General features: G+C 40.0%; 1 protein-coding gene across 2 annotated transcripts in view; it reads left to right on the forward strand.

The window, feature by feature from the left end:
• The first annotated feature begins 183 nt into the window (after window positions 1–183).
• Window positions 184–23,451, forward strand: part of MCMDC2 (minichromosome maintenance domain containing 2) — a 36,851-nt gene continuing 13,583 nt past the window's right edge. Inside the window, exons 1-11 of one of the 2 annotated variants that reach the window (XM_051844532.2) lie at window positions 184–242; window positions 2,295–2,383; window positions 2,745–2,933; window positions 3,027–3,157; window positions 3,480–3,539; window positions 6,544–6,739; window positions 7,325–7,447; window positions 8,235–8,339; window positions 9,599–9,724; window positions 11,780–12,014; window positions 19,015–19,220. In XM_051844532.2, coding sequence (XP_051700492.1) covers window positions 2,840–2,933; window positions 3,027–3,157; window positions 3,480–3,539; window positions 6,544–6,739; window positions 7,325–7,447; window positions 8,235–8,339; window positions 9,599–9,724; window positions 11,780–12,014; window positions 19,015–19,220 — 1,276 coding nt within the window. In that variant the 5' untranslated portion in view covers window positions 184–242; window positions 2,295–2,383; window positions 2,745–2,839. Of the gene's footprint in view, window positions 243–2,259; window positions 2,384–2,744; window positions 2,934–3,026; window positions 3,158–3,479; window positions 3,540–6,543; window positions 6,740–7,324; window positions 7,448–8,234; window positions 8,340–9,598; window positions 9,725–11,779; window positions 12,015–19,014; window positions 19,221–23,451 lie in introns of those variants that run through there. The other variant, XM_017341363.3, reaches the window with a different exon arrangement.

Consider the following 23,451-nt stretch of genomic DNA (forward strand, 5'->3'; position numbering starts at 1 on the left):
TTTAAAGGTTTTTTAACAACCCTTTGGTCTGCGATATGGAAAACAAAGGTCGCCCTGTCTCTTTTTTGGCCCGCAATAAGTGCGCAAGCATCAGTAAATCAGAGCGGTGGGGGATGGGGCGGGCTGGGTCCCGGCAGGCCGCGCGCGCCGTCAACGGTCGGAGGAGCGCACATGCGTGCTAGGGCCGGCTTGGCGGCGCGAGCGTTGGCGCGTGGCGGGGAGGCGCTCCGGGGGGTGCCCGGGTGGGTACAAATAGCTGCGGGGCTGGGTCTCCTGGAGGTGGAGGGGCCCTGGATCCCACCGTGCCAGGCCGGATTCGCCTTGCTCCCCCTAGCTGTGAGGTGTTTTTCCCGCGGCGGCGTCCCCTCACCCGTTTACCCTTGGGCAGGTAGAGGGGAGACAGGACGGGCCTCTGTTCCACGTGAACCAGCGCTGAGGTTCTTTAGACGGCGGGAAGACAGAGAATTAGAATTTTATCCCCGTTCGTTTTTAAATGCTTTTCCGTGGGCTTCTATGCCTTTTCTTTTCGAGCTCTTCCTTGAAACGCACTCGCTCCCAGCACCTCACTTTACACGACGACGCCCCGATTTTAACCCCAGCTGTTCTGACGCCACTGAAGCCCAGGCCCTGATCACGACGCCCTCCTGCTATCTCTCTGGGTATCCCCAGGGCCTGTCAAACTCGGGATATCTCCAACTTTCCTTATTTCCCTACGCCTATTTCTGGATTCGTATTTCCGTGGAAGCGTCACATCCTCTCACATTCCTGCTACGAACCCATTTACTTTGGGACTGTTTCTCACATTGTACGGGTCCAGTGTGAAATCTTTGAAATTCTAGAATCCATCTTCCCCATTCTGTTTCATTCCTAATGCTCTAGATTGGGCCATCCATCTTTTAAATTGCAAAAGGTAGAAACTGGTTATCCACTCTTCTCCTATTTCAACCCGTTTTCCACACTGGTGGGAAGACAGAGATTTCCGAAGTAAAAAACCTGGCCATGTTTCCCTCCTACTTTGAAAAACACAGATTGTTTCCCATTACTTAGTTATCACGAGGGACTTCGAAACCTTCCATTGACGGCAGTGGGTGCTGTAGCCCAGCGACCCGTTGAGGCACCCACCTCCCACATAAGAGTGCCTGAGATGGAGTCTGCCTCTGCTTCCAATCCAGCTTCCTGCTAATCCACACCCTGGGAGTCAGCAAAGTGATGGCTCAAGTACTTGAGTCCCTGCCATGTGGTGTAGGAGACCTGGATGGAGGTCCTGGTTCCTTGCTGCAGCTTTGGCAGGTGCCAGCATTTATTTGAGGAGTGAACCAGTGGATGGAAGACTCTGACTCTCTAAGTAAATTCTTAAAAAAAAAAAAAAAAAACTAATCTGGCCTCGCCCAACCATCTCATTATCAATAGCTTCTTTTAAAGCCCCCAAACCCAATGTTCTAATGAAGTTTCAGAGATGAGATGTCCTGAAGACAACATGCACTTTACAAGCATTCTATTTGTAGCCTTGAAGAAATAAATTGAAATTCCATCCCTATATAACAGCAAGAAGGCCAGTCTCACTTTTCTTTCAAAAGTAGCCTGAACTCCAGGTAGAAGAGATGGGGACCAAATAATGCAGGACTGATAATGGGTGGGAAAATCAACCCCATCTCTGGAAAACCTTCTCCTCATCTTCATCTCTCATCCAATTAGATGAACTATCTATCTACCAAATATCATCTTTTAAATAGAATCGACCTATTCTCTATGATCCTTCTATCAAAATATCATAAAACCTAGAAAATTTGACTCATTTGCAAGGCTGACCGAAATTTGGTGAACTATTTCATATATGTTGCAGCTTCCTTTTGCCTATATATTATTTCTGTTACAGTACTTAACACTGCATAATTGCTTACATATCTCACTCCACTGTCCTCTTTCTGAAGGATAGCAACCACATAGTATTCATTTTTATATCCCAAATACCTAGAACAACGTGGCATAAAACAACTAGTAGATGTGAAAAAAGTATTTGGTAATGACTGAATAAATGTGTCAGTCATTATTTCTGACTTCTCTAAGTTGGCACCTTCTTGAAAAGCAAGGTCCAATCTTAATCATTTTATTTCTAGCACATATTCAGTTACTGGTATATATTGTGTCCATTAGTATTTGCTGTCTTTAATTGATTTTTATATAGTCCACTCTCTACTCATTCCTACAGTTTAATGTTTTATGTGAGTCACTGTCACAAGATTCAAAACTGTAAGGGGTTTTAATTATCTAGTACAACTCTTCATTTCCTTCAGGTAGATACTGATCCAAGAGAGAGGCCTAATGATTTCCCCTTAACCACCAGGAAATGATGGTTCTAGAATCAAATCCTCAAATTTCCCAGGTTAGTATTCTCTCTACTATATTTTCTCACTTAGACTGATTTACGAACTAACATTTAACCACTTTATATTTTAAACAACATCTGTAAAGGAACTTCATTGTCCCATATTGTTTATTTCAACAAACATTCTTTGGAAGATCTTCTCTGTAAAGAGACATTTAAAGCTCTTGTTCTTAAATTCATAATTTTGTCCAAGATCTTATAACCAAGTGTAGATAAAAATGTTATTTGGCAAAAGGAAACAAAATTTTGATTCCCTTTGGGTATAAGTTTTTTTTTGAACTTGGAAATTTTGCTTAGCTTTATTTCACTCTCAGTTTTAATAGTTTGTAAAGTAAAATTTATTTTATTTTATTTTTAGATTTTCTCATCCTTTCTATGAGTTTTACCATCTGGACTTTTTACCAACAATTGTTTATCAGTTAGTAATAGAGAAGAATCATTAACTAGGAGAAAATGTCAAATCTAAAATTGAAGGAGGCAGCCCTCATCTACCTTGACAGAAGTGGAGGTCTCCAAAAGTTTATAGATGATTGCAAGCATTACAATGGTATGTTCAGTAAAAGTGACTTTCTTTTAGAAACTTTCAAATAGAATTCCTACATAAAACTATCCTGACTTTTACCTTTCTATATTTTTACAGATTCAAAACAAAGTTATGCTGTCTATCGTTTTAATATTTTAATAAATCCCTCTGATGTTGTTGAATTAGATGCTGAGCTTGGAAATAACATTTTACACCAGCCTTTGAAAGCTGCTCAAATTTTTCAATCAGTAAGTTAAAGAAAGGGGCAAGCATTTTGTCATAGCAGGTTAATCCACCACTTGGAGCATCGCATATTGGAGTGCCAGTTGGAGTCCTGGCACCCCCCTCTTCCCATCCAGCTTCCTGCTAATACAACTCGGAAGCAACAAATGATAGCCCAAGTATTTAGGTCCCTGCCACCCATGAGACCTAGATGGCATTCCTGGCTCCAGGCTTCAACCTGGCCCAGCCTGGGCTGTTACAGGTATTTGGGGAGTGAGCCATCAGATGGAAGATCTCTGTCTCTCTGTCTCGATGTTTGGTAACAGTTTTGTTTGTTTGAAATCACAGGTCTGTTTTATTGCTGTTAAGACTCTCTCATTAATTGGACAATTACAGACTGAAACTCAAGTAAGTTTAGCAAAGAAAACTTAGGTACAAATTTTCAAGATGACTTGTAAACAGTATTCTTATAATCATTTTTTCCACTTATTAAAAATAATAACACATTTTTCCAAAAGTTCAATGGGATGTATTATATATGCATCTTTATTTCCAATATTATCACTTATAACATTAAACATTTTTAAAATAAAACATTTCGGGCCAGTGCCGTGGCTCACTAGGCTAATCCTCTGCCTGCAGCGCCAGCACCCCGGGTTCTAGTCCCAGTCGGGGCACCAGTTCTGTCCCGGTTGCTCCTCTTCCAGTCCAGCTGCCTGCTGTGGCCTGGGACGGCAGTGGAGGATGGTCCAAGTGCTTGGGCCCTGCACCCGCTTGGGAGACCAGGAGAAGCACCTGGCTCCTAGCTTTGGATCGGCGCAGCGCGCCGGCTGTAACAGCCATTTGGGGGGTGAACCGACGAAGGAAGACCTTTCTCTCTGTCTCTCTCTCTCTCTCTCTCTCACTGTCTAACTCTGCCTGTCAAAATAAATAAATAAATAAACAAACCAAACAAAACATTTTGAGCATACTCAAAGAGAATAATACAGTGAACCTCCATGTATCTATCACTCAGATAAAGTCAGTGTTAAAATAGTTTGCCATAGTTGCATTATCAATGTTTTTCTGAAATATCTTAAAGCAAACACCAAACATGTTATTATTTTACTCTACATACTTCAGTAATAACCTCTAAAAATTATGGACATATTTCTCAATCACAGTGCCATCATCACCCTTTACAAAATTAACAAAATTCCTTGGAATGAAGGAAACTAATATCCAATCCATATTTAAATTTTCTCAGATGCCTCAAATATGTCTTACAATTGTTTTTTTTTTTAAAAAAAGCTCTTATTTAATAAATACAAATTTCATAGGTACAGCTTTAGGAATATAGCGGTTCTTCCCCCCATACCTGCCCTCCCACCCCCACTCTCGTCCCACCTCCTACTCCCTCTCCCATTCCATTCTTCATTAAAATTCATTTTCAGTTATCTTCATATACAAAAGACCAACTCTATACTAAGTAAATATTTCAACAGTTTGCACCCACACAGACACACAAAGTATAAAGTACTGTTTGAAGACAAGTTTCACTGTTTATTCTCATAGTACAACACATTAAGGACAGAGGTCCTACATGGGCACAGTGACTCTTGTTGATTTAACAATTGACACTCTTATTTATGATGCCAGGGATCATAAAACTTATCATGAGCTGCCAAGGCTATGGGAGCCTTTTGATTCCATAAACTCCATTAGTATTTAGATAGGGCTATAACTTACAATTGGTTGGTTCAAGTCAGGATCAAAATAAGGTCTATAACATTTTAATTAGTTCTTATATCTCACTTACTTCTTTCAACATAGAACCATTCCCTCTCCCCTCTTTTTTATTCCAGTGACTTTTTAAACTAGTTAATTTCTCTATAAAATACTACATAATCTGAATTCGTCTGGTGGCTTTCTTGTGATGCTGTTTAATTTTCCCCTATGTCATATATTTCTAAAAGACTTTTTAGATTCAGATTGATCTCATTTTGATAAGAATACATCATAATTAGTGTCATGTATTCTATATTACACTATGTCTGAAGTATATAATTATTGTTGTCATACTTCAGCAATGTCACAACTGATCAGTGGATTAAAATGATGTCTTTCTGATCTTTTCATTATACAGTTTCCCATTAACTTTCACATAGTGGTTTTAGCAACCATTGATATTCACTGCTTATAATCTTTTATTCCAGTAGAGCTGCAAAATTGTGATTTTCCACTCCTAATTTGGCATCCTTTCTGAATTTATTAGCTGAAATATTCTATGAAAGAAAAGTTTCACCAGTTCGGTAACTCTGAAATATAATTTGTACAGCAAAGACAGGATAAATGTTTGATTTTTTTCCTTTATTAATTTTCAAAGAATAATAAATTGAAATCTAGCAGGTTGCAATGACCATTTTTTTGTTTTTCCTGTTTTTAAATATGAAAAAAACTCATGAACTTCTTAATATATCTCATACATTTCAATGAATCTCTGTCATTCTTTTTGATTCTTACATTATTCTGCCTTTGATCATTGGGAGCCCCTTCAAGTTTGCTCTTGTGTCCTTATGACAAACGATGTCATTAATTTTTCTTTTTTCTTTTTTTCCTTTGCATTCATTTGTAATAGCTCCCTTGATATCTGGCAGAAGATGCTCCTCAGGGTCCAATTTTCTGTACCTGATCTGGAATGAGCTATTTCCCCCCAAAAGATCCCTGGTCCCTTTTCATGATTAATATTTAGAAAGCATGATCTGGCCGGCGCCGTGGCTCAATAGGCTAATCCTCCACCTTGCGGCGCCGGCACACCGGGTTCTAGTCCCGGTCGGGGCGCCGGATTCTGTCCCGGTTGCCCCTCTTCCAGGCCAGCTCTCTGCTATGGCCAGGGAGTGCAGTGGAGGATGGCCCAGGTGCTTGGGCCCTGCACCCCATGGGAGACCAGGAAAAGCACCTGGATCCTGGCTCCTGCCATCGGATCAGCGCGGTGCGCCGGCTGCAGCGGCGGCCATTGGAGGGTGAACCAACGGCAAAAGGAAGACCTTTCTCTCTCTGTCTCTCTCTCTCACTGTCCACTCTGCCTGTCAAAAATAAAAAAAAAAATAAAAAAAAAAGAAAGCATGATCTGGGTGCCAAGAGTGTTAAATACTATAAGACCATTGTTTTTTAAGTGTTTTTACTGGAAATGACCAGGAAATGCATGCTTTAGTGAAAAATGTTTATAATGGTATTATCAGTTAAAATGTTAGCATATAAGATTTTTACTTCTTTAATTTTATACTCATTTTCAATTATACTTAAAATTACGATTCCTAACAACACTAATGTATCAATTACTTGAGTTGTTCTACAATCTACTTACTACCTTGTAACACAAGTCCAATTGGAGCTACGATTTCTGTTAATACCATTTTTATGTTCTCATTAGATTAATATAGTGCTGAAATTAACACATTTACCTCCTCTGCCAAGTTATGGTCTTGATCTTTGTGAGTTTCCACTTGATTATACATCTCAGAGATATTATATGATGCAAGGAATTGTGATTGCAATGACGACAGTAACCAAGTACACACAAGGTGCAAGATTTCTTTGTTCAGATGAAGCTTGCCCTCTTTCAAAAGGTAAATATTAAAATATAAAATAAAAAATATCATGAATCTATTATTTATTGCTGTTATATTTGTACTTACTTATGAAACAGATTAGAAAGAATGGAATAAAATTTGACATCTAATGTTTGCAACTTTACTTTGAATAAACTTGAAATGCTTTCTTTTCCTCTGTTCCCACCTCCAACTTAAATAGTACTCCTATATTGCCAAATACTTGGTCTTCTCACACATTGCTTCATGACTGTTCAACACTGTTTCCTCGATCAAACCCTTTGACTTAACTTCATTTCAGTCCTTTTCCGGGTTCTTTTCCATTTATCTATCCTCATCTCTCATTGGGTTAGATGGCTCACCTCTCTTCTCTATGAATGTTCTGAACTTAGGTTTCCCATAGCCACATATAGAGAGATTATGTATCCACCAGCTTCTTAGCACAGTATTTAGCAAGTCATGCAATAAATGTTAATTGAATTACTCTGAGCCCAAAAGCAAAATACATACTTTGAATTGGATTCATATTAAATGATGGAAAATAGTTAAATCTGAAAACAAATTTAGCTGACCACCGTTGTTTTTGTTTTGTTTTGTTTTCAGGATTCCAGTATATAAGAGTGCATGTGCCTGGTGCTACAGAATCTGCTACAATAAGAAATGACTTTTTGTGTGATCTATGTGCCTCTTCACTTCAAGAAGACAGAAAATTTAGAGTACTTGGTGGTAAAAATTCAATTACATTTTGTAATTAAAATTTTAAGAGAGTGTCTGATTTTTTTTTAATTTTATTTTCATTTATTTGAAAGGTAGAGAGACAGACACAGAAAGACAGACAGAGACAGAGATCTTCCATCTGCTGGTTCACTCTCCAAATGCCCACAACAGCCAGGACGGGGCCAGAATGAAGCTAGGAGCCTGGAACTCAATCTAGGTCCCCTACATGGTTAACAAGGATCTAAGTACTTATCTGTTGCCTCCTACCCTGTGCATTAGCAGGAAGTTGGTATTGGAAGCAGAACCAGGACTTAATCCTACACACTCTGATATAGGATGTGGCATCTGTTTTTATTTATTATTATTTTTTTGACAGGCAGAGTTAAACAGTGAGAGAGAGAGAGACAGAGAGAAAGGTTTTCCATTGGTTCACCCCCCAAGTGACTGCTATGGGGCAGCACGTTGCCAGGTGCTTCCTCCTGGTCTACCTATGCAGGTACAGGGCCCAAGGACCTGGGCCATCCTTCACTGCACTCCCAGGCCACAGCAGAGAGCTGGACTGGAAGAGGAGCAACCGGGACAGAATCCGGCGCTCCAACTGGGACTAGAACCCGGTGTGCTGGCACTGTAGGCAGAGGATTAGCCTAGTGAGCCATGGTGCCAGCCAAGGATGTGACATCTTAAGCAACATCTTACCTGCTGCACCAAATACCTGCCCAGTGCCTGCTATTTTAATATGGAAATTAAATTGAATACATATTCTAATAACTAATTCTTTTTTATTCCCTGTCTAAAGATAAACAGATAGTTGAAATAATTGCCACAAAGGCACTTCATGCTTTTCAAGGATTTTCCAACAACCAGCCATTTAGGTTTCAATCTCTTACAATTTTCCTAAGAGGTAAGTTCTCTTTGAACTCAAAACAAACTGCTATAAAACATGGGCCTGTCTTATTTGTGCTTTTATATTATAAATGGTACTTCCATAGCTTAGTATTCACAACTCTTCTTATTCTTGAGTATTTTTGTAGAGTCATTCAGCTAATGTGTCAATTATTCATTCAGACATACAGCATTCACTTAAAAAATATTAGCATTTGCCAAGTCCCAAGCATTATGCTAAGTCCCAGGATCAGAGTCATCTTAATGTCCCATTATCTGTTATGTGTGTCTCACGTAAACATTGGGGTTATTGTTTTAGAACATAAGCTTCTTGACAGTAAGGACTTTGTTTCTTTACCACACATAGGAAAAACTCAATAGATACTTGTTAATTAAATGAATGAGCATTACATATAATTAACTGTTGAGAACTGCCTGGGTAAGTACCAATGAGAATTCTGTGACAGAGGAAGTCATTATCAACACGTCACATAGGGAATGAGTCTTCATTGAGAATTCAGAACTGTGAACATGTGAATAAGGTTCAGTCTTTTTCTAACAGGAGAACCTACCCTATTGAGTTGCTGTGACTCAATGAGTTACTATATAAAAGTGTCTGGCACATAGTAATTGCTAGATTCAAATTATTTCTTATCACCTGGGCTCACATGCTGCCCAGGGCAAGGGTAAAGAAGAGGGGAGAGTTTGGAGGCAGGGGGAAATAGATGTAAATTTTTGTTTTGCTGCTTACTGTTATTTAGCTCTGTGAAAGTGACTTAGCCTCTTGATTTCTTTGTATATAATGTGGAGGTAAGGGTATCTATTTTATACTATATAATTACATCTTGTGTGTGTTTGTAGGTACCAGATATTGTAGACAATGAATGATACTTTTCAAAATTATTTTCTTCCTGAAAAATATTGTTTATAAGTCATTTTTATTAACATTAATTGTCATTTAATGCAAAGATGTTTCATCTTATATAGAATGATTTTTTACTGTTGTCAAAAGTCACTATTGTACTAGAATATCTAGCTGATATGTCACAAGTATTTTGAAATTAATTCCTAATAAGTATCAAAATTTATCAGCAATAAAAATTACCTCAATTTACATTAAGAGTGCTGCTATATATGTGCAGTATACTAATCAAAAGTGAATAATTCATTACTAAGTGAACTACTGAATTGTTAGTGGTTCTGTATCTTTGAATAATACAATTGTGTGTAAGTTTCATTTAGTGAATATATATTTTCTTCTGTGTTTAATAATTTTAGATGAATTAGTGAACAAAATGAATATAGGAAATGAGTATAAAATTATTGGAATCCCAACCTGTGTAAAAACCTCACAAACTGCTGTGTGTATAGAAGCAAATAGCATCACTTTTTGCAATCCAAAAGGTAAGGAGAATGTTAGTATTGTAAATTAACAAATATTTAGATTTAAATGTTTGTTCAGCAAATAAATATTGTTTGCCTAAGTGCTGGGCACTCTTGTAAGCACTAGGAATATAGTTGTGAACAGGACAAAGTTCCTACTCTTAAATTATCTGGTAGACAGTCAGCAAACATGTATGCCAACCAATAAAACAAGCGCAGACATTAAGTGCCAAGAAGGAAATTAAATAAGATGACATTGTAGAAACTTGCCAACTGTGAGATAAGCTTTTAAAAAATATTTATTTATTTTATTCAAAAGGCATATCTTCCATCCACTAGTTCACTCTCCAAATACCTACAACACCCAGGGCTGGGCCAGACCAAAGCCAGGAGCTGGAAACTTGGTACTGCTCTCCTACATGGGTGGCAGGGAGTCAACCACTTGAGTCATCATCTGCTACCTTCCAAGATGCAGATTAGCAGGAAGCTGGAATCAAATGCAGAGCTGGGACTTGGACCCATGATGCAGGCATTTCTTGTACTGTCTTAACCACTACATCAAACACCCACTCTAAACCTTGGTTTTTGCAGTTTTATAATTAACAATGAGCAAAATATTTCAGGTGCTAAGAGTTAGAGATTAGTCAGATTGGCCCAGCTCTGGCCAGTGCGGCCATTTGGGGAGTGAACCAACAGATGGAAGATCTTTTTCTCTCTGCCTCTGCCTCTACCTCTGTGTAACTCTGCCTTTCAAATAAATAAATAAATAAATCTTAAAAAAAAAAAAAAAGTTGAATATGGTATCATTAAAAGAGCTACAAACTGATCATTTTAAAATTTACTAATTTTTTTTAACTTTTTTTTTAATGATTTATTGATTTATTTGAAAGGCAGAGTTACAGAGAGGCAGAGGCAGAGGAGAGAGCAATCTTCCATCTGCTGGTTCACTTCCCAGATGGCCACAACAGCCAGAGATGGGCTGATCCGAAGCCAGGAGCCTGGAGCTTCTTCTGGGTCTCTCACATGGGTGTAGGGGCCCAAGGACTCGGGCCATCTTCTACTGATTTCCCAGGCACATTAGCAGGGAGCTGGATCAGAAGAGCAGCAGCCAGGACCCAAACCGGTGCCTATATGGGATGCCAGCACTGTAGGCAGTGGCTTTACCTGCAACACCACAGCACCAGCCCCAAATTCATTATTTTTATCTGAAATGCAAAAAGAGATTTAAGAAATTTATTATTTAATAAATTTAATTAAATATTTTTATAAAATTTAATAAAAGATTTAAGAAATTTAATAAAAGAAATTTATTATTTATTTATCTGAAATGCAAAAAGAGAAAGTGATTTTTTTCATCTGCTGGCTTACTCCACAAATGCCTACAAGAGCTGCGGCTAGGCCAGGCCAAAGCCAGAAGCCTGGAACCAATCTAGGTCTCCTGCATGAGTTATAAGGACCGAACTACTTGAGCCATTACCTGCTACCAATGGTGCATAATAGCAGAAAGCTGGATGGGAAGCAGAGCCAGAATTCGAACCCAAGGACTCTAATATGGGATGCAAGCGTCCCAGGCAGCAACTTGACCACTGCCCCAAACGCTTGCCACAAAAAATATTTTAGATTCAAAAAATTCTGGGATCGGCATTGTGATGCAACAGGTTAAACTACTGCTTGCAATGCTGACATCCCTTATTAGAGTTCCTGTTGGAGTCCCGGCTGCTTTCCTTCTGATCCAGCTCCCTGCTAATGCACCTTGGAAAGCCGAAGAAGGTGGCTCAAGTCCTTGGACTCCTGTCACCCACGTGGGGAACCCAAATGGAGTTCCAGGGTCCTGGCATCAGCCTAGTCCAGCCCAGACTGTTGCCATCATTTAGGGAGTGAAGCAGTGGATGGAAACTCTCTCTCTCTCTCTCTCTCGCTCTCTCGCTCTCTCTCTCTGTTTCTTCCTATCTCTCTATCACTCAGCCTTTTAAATAAATAAATCTTAAAAATAATAAAAACAAAAAAGTTTAAAACGTGTTTTTTTGTTTTGTCTTTAAAACTCTTTATAATATAGATTTTAATATTTGCTTTCAGTTCCCTCAGGAGTTAGTGACAACTTCAGATGTCTCCTCTCCTTGACTTCTAGCTCATGCTGGAAGTTTACAGCAATACTTGCAAATATCTTTGCAACACAAATTGTTCCTCCTGGGACTTATAATTTGCTCAAACTCTGTTTGTTGATGAGTCTAGTACAGACAAGTGATCGAAACAAGGAACAAGATTGTCTGGATATTTTAATTATAACAAGTGATACATTAATTATAGACAGGTAAGTCAGTTTTCATTTTTTTTACAAAATTCCATTCAATAACATTGATTCAGTATACCCAAATAAGGCTTTCAAAAGTGCCACAGTTGGTGGGGACATCATCCTAATCGTGGAATAAGTTTCTCAGCATTTTGGGGCTCCCCAATTATAAGTACCCTTTTATAAAAAAAAAAGTTAAGTGCTCATATTATATAGAATTATGTCAAAAATAAATTTATAAGATAAATTTAAAATTTTTAAAGAAAAGTCAAATTGACATGAATTTAATTGAATAGATGTTTTGCCAAAATTAAATTGCCACTGACAGGGTAAATATGGTGGCTAATGCTAGAGATTGCACCAATTTATTCTTCTTACTAATGGAGAATGAAGTGTTTGTTTCCTCACAACCACACCAACTCTGGGTAATTTCAAACTTTCACATTTTTTAAAAAAAGATTTATTTATTTACCTGGGAGACAGAGTTACAGACAGAAAGAGAGAGATCTTCCATCTGCTGGTTCACTCCCCAAATGGCCATGATGGCTGAAGCTGGGCTGATCTAAAGCCAGGAGCCAGGAGCTTCTTCAGGGTCTCCTACACTGATGTAGGAGCTAAAGCTCTTGGGCTATCTTCCATTGCCCTCCCAGGTCATCCAGGGAAATGGATAAGAAGTGGAACAACCGGAACTTAAATCAGTGTCCATATGAGATGTCGGTGCCACAGGTGGATACTTAACCTACTACACCAAGCACCAGCCCCAAACTTTTACATTTTGCCATCTGATGGGTGGAAAATGCTGTTTGATTTTAATTTCCATTTCATTAATTGGAAAAACTTTTGGCATCATTAAGGGCTTATTAAAACCTTATATTATTTTTCTATGAACCTCCTCTTCATGATCATTATTCATTTTTTATTGCAATATTCACATATTTCTTATTGATTTGTGATGCTTGTTGAAAATCAAGGCGCTTGTCTTTTCCTGTTCATCATTAACCTTTTGACTTTTGTTATGGTATTTGGGGCTGTATGACAGATTTGGTTTTTGTTTCTCATTCAAAATAATCAATGAGGTTTTTTTTTTTTATTTTAAGATTTTATTTATTTACTTGAGAGGTAGAGTTACAGATAAAGAGAGGAAGAGACAGAGAGAAAGGTCTTCTATCCACTGGTTCATTCCCCAAATGGCCGCAACAATCGGAACTGGGCCTATCTGAAGCCAGGAGCCAGGAGCTTCTTCTGGGCCTAAGCACTTGGGCCATCTTCTACTGCTTTCCCAAGCACATTAGCAGAGAGCTGGATCAGAAAACAAACTGCTGGGGACACAAACCAGCACCACAGACAGAGGCTTAGCCTACTATGCCACAGTGCCGGCCCCAGTCAATGAGCCTTGACAAATGCATACATTCCTGTAATCACCACCACACTAAAAAACAGAAAATTTCCATCACTCCAGAAATTTCCCTCTTCTAGTCAGTACTATCTCCACAGGCGATTTGCGTCCCAGTAGATTAATTTTCCTGATCTTGAACTTAATATAAATAGAATAATGTAGTGCATTTTTGGGGGTCTAGTTATCTTTCGCTCAACATAATGTTTTTGAAATTATTCCATTTGTGTGCATCAGTAGTTCATTGTTTTGACTGATGAGGAATTTCTCATGATATGAGTGTCAATATTTGTTTATCCATCCTCTTAACTGATGGCCATTTGGATTTTGCATGTTTTGACAGTTATTTAAAAAACTTCCATGAACATTCTTTTTTTTTTTTTAAGATTTATTTTATTTATTTGAAAGGCAATGTTACAGAAAGAGAGGGAGCAAGTGATCTTCCATTTGCTGGTCTACTCCCCAGATGGCTGCAACACATGGGGCTGGAACAGGCAAAAGCAAGGAGCCAGGAACTAGGAGCTTCATCCCAGTCTCCCACCTGGGCTCAGGAGCCCAAAGACTTGGGTCACCTGCTGCTTTCCCAGGCACATTAGCCCGGAGCTGCATCGGAAGCAGGGCAGCTGGGACTCCAACTAGCACCCATATGGTATCCTGCATTGTAGGCAGTGGCTTAACCTGCTATGCCACAATCACAGGCCATAAACATTCTTTTATTTTCTTTTAAAGATTTATTTTATTTATTTGAAAGACAGAGTTACAGAGAGAAGTACAGCCAGAGAGAGAGAGAGAGAGAGAGAGAGAGAGAGAAATCATCCATTCTGCTGGTTCACTCTCCAAGTGACTGAAACAGCCAGAGCTGAGCTGATCCGAAACCAGAAGCCAGAAGCTTCCTCCAGGTCTCCCATGTGGGTGCAGGGGCCCAGGGAGTTGAGCCATCTTCCACTGCTTTCCCAGGCCATAGAAGAGAGCTGGATCGGAAGAGGAGCAGCCAGGACTTAAACTGGCACCCATATGGGATGTCAGTGCTGCAGGCTTTAACCCACTGTGCCAGGGCACCAGCCCCATAAACATACTTATATAAGCCTTTTTGTAGGCATATATTTTCATTATTTTGGGTAAATACCTAGGAGTTGATTGTAAGGTAGATATGAGTTCTACTAGTTCCGGTCCTGACCAATATTTGTTGTTTTTGGTCTTTCATTTTAGTCATTCTAGTGGATGAGAAATGGTATAATGTGGTTCTTTTTTTTTTTTTTTTTTTTTTTTAGGATTTATTTATTTATTTTAAAGTCTGAGTTACACAGAGAGAGAATGAGAGGCAGAGAGAAAGAGGTCTTCCATTGCTCTGCTGGTTCACTCCCCAGATGGCTGGAGCTGAGCCGATCCAAAGCCAGGAGCCAGGAACTTCTTCCAGTCTCCCATATGGGTGCAAGGGCCCAAGCACTTGGGCCATCTTCCACTGCTTTCCCAGGCCATAGTAGAGAGCTGGATTGAAAGTGAAGCAGTCGGGACTCAAGATGGTGCCCATATGAGATGTTGGCCCTGCAGGTGGCAGCTTTACCCACTACGCCACAGCGGCGGCCCCAATATAACATGATTCTGCTTTGCATTTATCTGATGAGCACTGGTTTAAGCCTTTTTTGTGTGTTTATTGTATATCTTCTTTTATGAAGACACTCATTTTTTAGTTGGATTGTTCAGAATACATGTTCTTTGTCACATATGTGTATTATAAAATTTTTATCCCAGTCAAAATATTTTTAAAAAATATTTTTCTTGGGGCCGGCATTGTGGCATAGTGGGTAAAGCCACTGCCTACAACACAGGCATCCCATATGGGTGTCAGTTTGAATCCTGACTGCAACACTTCTGATCCAGCTCCCTGCTAATGCACTGGCAAAAGCAGTGGAGGATGGTCCAAGTGCATGGGCCCCTGCACCCACAAGAAGAAGCTCCCAGGCTGGCGCCGCAGCTCAATAGGCTAATCCTCCACCTTGCGGCGCTGGCACACCGGGTTCTAGTCCCGGTCAGGGCGCCGGATTCTGTCCCAGTTGCCCCTCTTCCAGGCCAGCTCTCTGCTGTGGCCCGGGAGTGCAGTGGAGGATGGCCCAAGTGCTTGGGCCCTGCACCCCATGGGAGACCAGGATAAGTACCTGGCTCCTGCCATCGGATCAGCGCAGTGCGCCAGCCGCAGCGCGCTGGCCGTGGTGGCCATTGGAGGGTGAACCAACGGCAAAGGAAGACCTTTCTCTCTGTCTCTCTTCACTGTCCACTCTGCCTGTCAAAAAAAAAAAAAAAAAAAAAAAAGAAGAAGCTCCTGGCTCCTGGCTTCTGTCTGACCCAGTCCTGGCCATTGTGACCATTTGGGGAATGAACCAACAGATGAAAGATTCTCTCTCTCTCTCTCTCTCTCTCTCTCTCTCTCTCTCTTTCCTTCTCCCTCTCTCTCCTTCTCCCTCTCCCTCTCCCTCTCTCTGTGTGACTTTGCCTTTCGAATAAATAAATCTTCAAAAAAATTTTTTCCTGAGGTTGGTACTGTGGCGTAGCGGATAAAGCCGCCACCTGCAGTGCTGGAATCCCATATGGATACCAGTTCAAGTCCTGGCTGCTCCACTTCCAATCCAGCTTTCTGCTATGGCCTGGGAAAGTAGTAGATGTCTCAAGTCCTTGGGCCCCTGCACCCAAATGGGAGACCTGAAAGAAGCTCCTGGCTCCTGGCTCCTGGCTTCGAATTGGCACAGCTCCTGATGTTGCAGCCAATTGGGGAGTGAACCAGCGGATAGAAGACCTTTCTCTCTCTCTCTCTATGTAACTCTTTCAAATAAAAATAAATAAATCTTTTTAAAAAAGTGATAAATTTTTTTCCCTAAAGTTATCTTTGATGAACAGATTCTTTTAGTTTTGATGAAGTTCAATTTATTAAGTTCTTTTATGATCATTGTTTTCAGGGTTCTGGTTTTTTATTTTTATTTTATTTTTTATTATTTAATTTTATTTATTATTTACATTATTATTTATTATTTTATTTTTACTTATTTGTTATTTCTTTATTTTCATTTTATTTGAAAGGTAAAGATAGCTTCCATCCACACTTTCACTCCCCAAATAATCCCAACAGCTAGGACTGGACCAAGGTAAAGTCTGGAGCACAGAACCTAATCCAGGCCTACCTTAAGGGGTCAGGGACCCAAGTACTTTCAGCCATCACTGGCTGCTTCCCAGTGTGCACACTAGGAGGAAGCTGAATCAGAAGCAGAGCTAGGACTCAAATCCAGGGACTCCCATATGTGATACAGGCATCCCATGAAACACTGTGACACCTGAGCCAAATGCCCTGCCTTGGGTTCTGTTTTAGAAATCTATGCCTGCCACAAGGGCATAAAGATTTTTTTTAAAGTTTCCTTCTTGGGGCAGGTGTTGTGGATCCTCGGGTTAAGTTGCTGCCTGCAACACTGGCATCCCATATCTAAGTGCTGGTTCAAATCCATACTGCTCTGTTTCTGATCTAGCTCCCTGCAATGTGCCTGGGAAAGCAGTGGAAAATGTCTCTAGTGCTTGGGCCCCTACCATCCACATGGGAAATTTGGATGGAATTCTGGGCTTCTACTTCAATCTGGCCCAGCCCTGGATGTTGTGGCCATTTGAGGAGTGAATCAGTAGATGGAAGATCTTTCTCTCTCTGTGTTCCTTTTTCCCTATTATTTATCATTCAAATAATAAATACATATTTTAAAACAATTAAAAATAGAAAATTTTCTTCTAAAGTTTCTGATATGGGATGCTGGCATAACAAGTGACAGCTTCACCTGCTATGTGCCACAATGCTGGCCCCAAGGCCCTGTGTTTTCTTAATTTCATTTTCATTTGTTCTCTACAAACATAGAAATACGATTTTTTTTTTTTTTTTTTTTTTTTTTTTTGGACAGGCAGAGTGGACAGTGAGAGAGAGAGAGACAGAGAGAAAGGTCTTCCTTTTGCCGTTGGTTCACCCTCCAATGGCCGCCGCGGCTGGCGTGCTGCAGCCGGCGCACCGCACTGATCCGATGGCAGGAGCCAGGTACTTCTCCTGGTCTCCCATGGGGTGCAGGGCCCAAGCACTTGGGCCATCCTCCACTGCACTCCCGGGCCACAGCAGAGAGCTGGCCTGGAAGAGGGGCAACCGGGACAGAATCCGGCGCCCCGACCGGGACTAGAACTCGGTGTGCCGGCGGAGGATTAGCCTAGTGAGCCACGGCGCCAGCCCTGGGAGAAGTTTTAAAACATATTTGTGATTATTTCCCATTCCTAGACATTTGAATTTAAATGATTTGCCATGGGGATTTTTGCTGGAATGTGTTAAAAGCTCCCCAGGTGATAGTAATGCAGGATAGGGTTGAGAATCATTCCTATGTAGGCTTGTAAAAAGTTTCTTTCTACATATCATACCCTCACTTTATGTATCTTCAAGCTATTGAGTTCTTTGGAATGGTACATATACTAGTCACATTTTGTAGCATTTAACTATCTACATCTCAGAGATACTACCTCATCAGCCTTTGCATTGTGTATCTGTGTCTGCTCATTATAGTTGATTGCACTAGCAAGCTATGATTTCTGTGGTGAAGATTTGAAAGCTAAAATAAGATTCATATTCCTTTCTTAGAATTTGAATTCAAAAAATAATGAGACAGACATTAGAAACCAAAAGGATGCATCAAGAGTTGCCATGATACAGAGGCAACAGGGATAGTCAGGATGGGATATTGGAAAATCCAGTGCCAAAATTCTGAAAAAGCAAAATGAACCAATTATAGAAAGAGGAAGACCCTATTCAAATATCATCTCTCTGTAGTTTTCTGACTCCTTTCCAGGAAAGCTATACTCCTTTATGAACGTTCTCAAGACATTTTTGTAGTACTTATCACATTGTGGTTTAGGTTTTTTTTGTTTGTTGTTTTTTTTTTTTTTTTTTTTTTAATCTCTCTAGATTGTGAGCTTTCCAAGTTAAGGACTATGTTTCATATATTTGGGGTCTTCAAAAAGTTCATGGAAAACACATGAAAAGACATGCATAGGTTTCAATGTTTTTTCACTAAAATAATCTTTTCATTCCATTTTTCCACAAACTTTTTGAAGTCACAAAGTATGTTTTTATCCTTAACACATAGCTGGCATATCACAGGTACTCAATAAATATTGAATCAAAGTAAATTTAATTGGGGGTGGGCATTTGGCATAGCAATAAAGATGTCAATTAGGGCACCCACATCCCATGTTGGAGTACGGGGTTGGAGTGTCAGTTCCAGCTCCTGATTCCAGCCTTCTACTAATACAGACCCTAGGAAGCAGCAATAACTAATCATATAGCTAGGTTCCTACCACCAAGGAAACCTGGATTGATAGTTACTGGCTCCCAAATTCAATCAGGTCCAGACCTGGCTATAGGGGGCATTTGGGGAATGAACCAATGAATGGGAGCTCTTTTTATCTGTGTAAATATCTTTACCTCAAATAAATATATAAATGATAAATAAACAGAATTGTAGCATCTTTTAAAAATTTATTTGTTTTCTACCTGCTAACATATTATGGCTTCTGAAAATAAAACATTAAATAATAATAATGAATAACATTATTTTTCCCTAGGCTTTTGAATTTTAGCATAAACCTTGTTCCCCGTGGTATACGCCATCTAGCCTCTACTGAAATCTTTCCTACTCTATCCAGGAATAAATATGGAACTGGAGCAGTTAGCATTCAAGCTGGCAGTGCTTTGCTAGCTAAAGGTGGTATTTGCTTTATAGGAGACTTGGCTTCGCACAAAAAAGATAAACTTGAACAGCTTCAATCAGGTAAACAACATTTTTTTCAAATTAACTTTCATCTGTTTAACCTATACTTTCATCTGAGTCAAGGAGTTTACAGTTAAGATTGTATTGTATGTGTTTAGGAATTGAAAAATTACATTGAATGCTATTTCTCATTTCAATTTTGTTAATAAAAACAAGAATTTATTTTAGCCTTGTTTTCTGTTGTGCTAACATGAGAGTTTTTAATTAGGTTAGATTTATTTCCTTTCTTTATCGATTACATTAACTAGGACTTCTAGTTCAATGCTGAAAACCATTAGTGAGAGGTGACATCTTGCCTTGTTCCTAATCTTATTAAGAAAGCTTTGAGATTCCCACCATTAAGAATATTAGCTATACATTTTTTTTTTTTTGTAGATGTGCTTTATCAAGTTGAGGAAGTTCTCCTCTATTCCTAATCTGATGAGTTTTTTTAATCATCATGAATGAGCATTGGGTTTTGTCACATGCTTTTTCTGTTTCTACTAATATGATCATATGATTTTCTCCTTCAGCCTGTTACGTGATGTATTATATTGATTTTTTTTAACATTGAACCAGCCTTGCATACATGGGATAAATTCTATTTGATCATGGTGTATAGTTATTTTTTATACATGTTATATTTGATTTGCTATTATTTTGTTGGGGATTTTTGCTTTTATGTTCTTGAAAGATACTGGCCTGTAATTTTTGGTTTTGTTTTTGCTTTTCTTGAAATATGTGTGTGTGATCTGAGTATTAGGGAAATGATGGTTGGTCACATTTGTAGCAAATAAGGATATGGACAGCTGTGGACTAGGAAAAGAGCCATCAAGGCTTTCCTTGCCTTCTTGACACGAATGTACAAGAATGCTCACTGCACATAGTATATCCCTTCTCCCTATCTATTTTATTTGAGAGGCAGAGAGACTGAGAGAGCTAGAGCTCCCATCTGCCTGTTCACTCTCTAAATGTCCAAGACTGCAATGGATGGGGCTGGGCCAAGCTGAAGGTAGGAGCCAGAAATTCATTTCAGGTCTCTCATGAGAGTGTCAGGGACCCAAGTAATTGAGCCAACATTTGCTTCCTTCCAGGCTGTGCATTAACAGAAAGCTGAAATTGGAAGCAGAGTCAGACTCTGATATGGCACGTGGGCATCCCAACCTGGTGTCTTAAGTGTTAGGCCAAGCACCTGGCCCATAATTTTATCTTTGAATTTATCTATTTTTTAAGGAAGTGCAGTGAGAAAATGGAGATTGAAAGTGACCAGAAGAGACACATGCATACATGTGTTTACCAGTCTTGCTGCTCTATTCCTAAAATATTTATGACCACTGTGTTGCTTCCATAACACACTGAATTTGGATTCACTTTGAATTTTGTTGGACTGCCATGCATGGTGTGTGTATTGCAATTCAGTGCTCATATTCTGTATCAAAAGGTCATCAACTGTGTAAGAGGGGAGGCCAATAGTCCCAAAAGGCCATGCCTTCCTTTTGAACCAAACACTTTAAAAAAATTATTTACTTATTTAAAGGCAGAGTTAGAGAGAGGAGTCACAGAGAGAAACCTTCCATCTGCTAGTTCACTTCCCAAATGGCCACAACAAGGCCTCCTCTGGGTCTCCCATGTGAGTACAGGGGCCCAAGGAATTGGGCCATCCTCTGCTGCTTTCCCAGGCACCCCAGTAAGGAGCTAGATTGGATGTGGAGCAGCTGGGACTCCAACCAGTACCCATATGGGATGCCAGTGTTGCAGGCAAGCTTTACCTGCTATGCCACAGCACCAGCCCCTGAACCAAACACTTCTAATGCAGAAAGAAAGAAATGGTGTTTTTTAAAATTTTTTTAACTTTTATTTAATGAATATAATTTCCAAAGTACAGCTTATGAATTACAGTGGCTTTTCACCCCCCATAACTTCCCTCCCACCCGCAACCCTCTCCTCTCCCGCTCCCTCTCCCCTTCCATTCACATCAAGATTCATTTTCTTTTTCTTTTTTTTTCTTTCTTTTTTTTTTTTTTTTTTTTTTTTTTTTGACAGGCAGAGTGGACAGTGAGAGAGAGACAAAGAGAAAGGTCTTCCTTTTGCCGTTGGTTCACCCTCCAATGGCCGCCACGACCGGCGCGCTGTGGCCAGCGCATCACGCTGATCCGAAGGCAGGAGCCAGGTGCTTCTCCTGGTCTCCCATGGGGTGCAGGGCCCAAGGACTTGGGCCATCCTCCACTGCATTCCCGGGCCATAGCAGAGAGCTGGACTGGAAGAGGAGCAACTGGGACAGCATCTTGCGCCCTGACCGGGACTAGAACCCAGTGTGCTGGCGCCGCAGGCAGAGGATTAGCCTATTGAGCCGCAGCACCAGCCAAGATTCATTTTCAATTATCTTTATATACAGAAGATCAATTTAGCATATATTAAAGATTTCAACAGTTTGCACCCACACAGAAACACAAAGTGTAAAATACTGTTTGAGTACTAGTTATAGCAGCAATGGTGTTTTAAGAAACATAAATGACCGGCCGGTGCCATGGCTCACTAGGCTAATCCTCCACCTGCGGCACCGGCACCCCGGTTCTAGTCCTGGTTGGGGCGTTGGTCCTGTCCCGGTTGCCCCTCTTCCAGTCCAGCTCTCTGCTGTGGCCCGGGAAGGCAGTGGAAGATGGCCCAGGTCCTTGGGCCCTGCACCTGCATGGGAGACCAGGAGGAAGCATTAGCTCCTGGCTTTGGATCAGCGCAGCGTGCTGGCCGTAGCGACCATTTCGGGGGTGAACCAATGGAAGGAAGACCTTTCTCTCTGTCTCTCTCTCTCACTGTCTAATTCTGCCTGTCTTAAAACAAACAAACAAAAAAAACATAGATGACCAACAAACCCCTTTAGCATCCTTTCTTACCTGGTTATATCTCTTTATTTGCCAACCACTTATACTGAAAATGATATAGGAGCAAAGGGAAAGATAGGGCAGCCCACAGGACAAGATCTTTCTTACTTATCCATTAGCTGAGGATAGAAACTATTGGTGAAATGTGTGTATGTCAAGCCATGAAATAAGTTTTATGCAGTATCTTCACTGTTCTGGTTAGAGTGTGCATTTATGAATTACTAGTGCTTCCACATATAGGGTAAATTCTCACATATTTGCCATTGCGGGGCCGGCAATGTGGCATAGTGGGTAAAGCCACCACGTGCAGTGCGAGCATCCCATTGGGCACCTAGAATAGCAATTATTTCTATTACATTTTTAACAGCTTTATTGGTATTCACACATCATACAGTTAACCCACTTAAATTGTGCATACAGTTCAGTGCTTTTGAGAATATTCATAGAGTTTTGCAACCATATACTACTAGCTAATATTACAGTATTTTTACCACACCAAAAGTAAATCCCTTACCCATTAGCAGTCACCTCCCAATCCTGACCTTTCCTCACACACCTACGCCTGTAGTCCCTGGCAACCACTAATTGCTTTCTGTCTGTATAGATTCACCTATTCTGGATATTTCAAATAAATTTACCTAGCTGGACATTCCATATAAATAAATAAATGAATAAATAAATAAATCCTACTTCATCTAAACAGAATCATATAAATGTCATATACATGGAATACAATATGTGATCTTCTTGATTGGCTTCTTTCACTTAGCATAATGTTTTTGAGTTCCCCCATGTTGTAGCATGTATCAGTACTTAATTTCTTTTTTTGAGAGGGAGATAAATTGTGCATGAAGTTTACCATTTTAACCATTTTTAATTGTACAACCCAATGGCATTAAAAGCATAACAATATTGTATAAGCATCACTGTCCATTTCAAGAACTGTTTCATCATCCGAAACAGAAACTGTGTACCTGTGAAACAATAAGTCCCTTCTTTCCCCTCCCTCTAGCCCCTTGTAACCTCTGTTCTACTTTCCATCTCTGTAATTTGTCTATTAATAGAACAACTAATTTTTATGGCTGAATAATATTCTATTATATGATACCACTTAAAACTTTTGTTTGGGGGAGGACCCAGCATTGTGGTTCGGTTGCTGCCTGCAATGGCAACCTCCCATATTGAAGTGCATTCTGGCCATTGCGGCCATTTGGGGAGTTGAACCAATGGATGGAAGATGTCTTTCTCTCTGTGTCTCTCTCTCTCTCTCTCTGTGCCTCTCTCTCTCTCTCTCTCTCTCTCTCTCTCTTCTTTCTCCTCTCTCCTCTCTCCTTTCTCCTGTCATTCTGCCTTTAAATTTAAATTTGAGACCA

Source organism: Oryctolagus cuniculus, chromosome 6, assembly GCF_964237555.1.
Source record: "Oryctolagus cuniculus chromosome 6, mOryCun1.1, whole genome shotgun sequence".
NCBI classification, from domain to species: Eukaryota; Metazoa; Chordata; class Mammalia; order Lagomorpha; family Leporidae; genus Oryctolagus; species Oryctolagus cuniculus.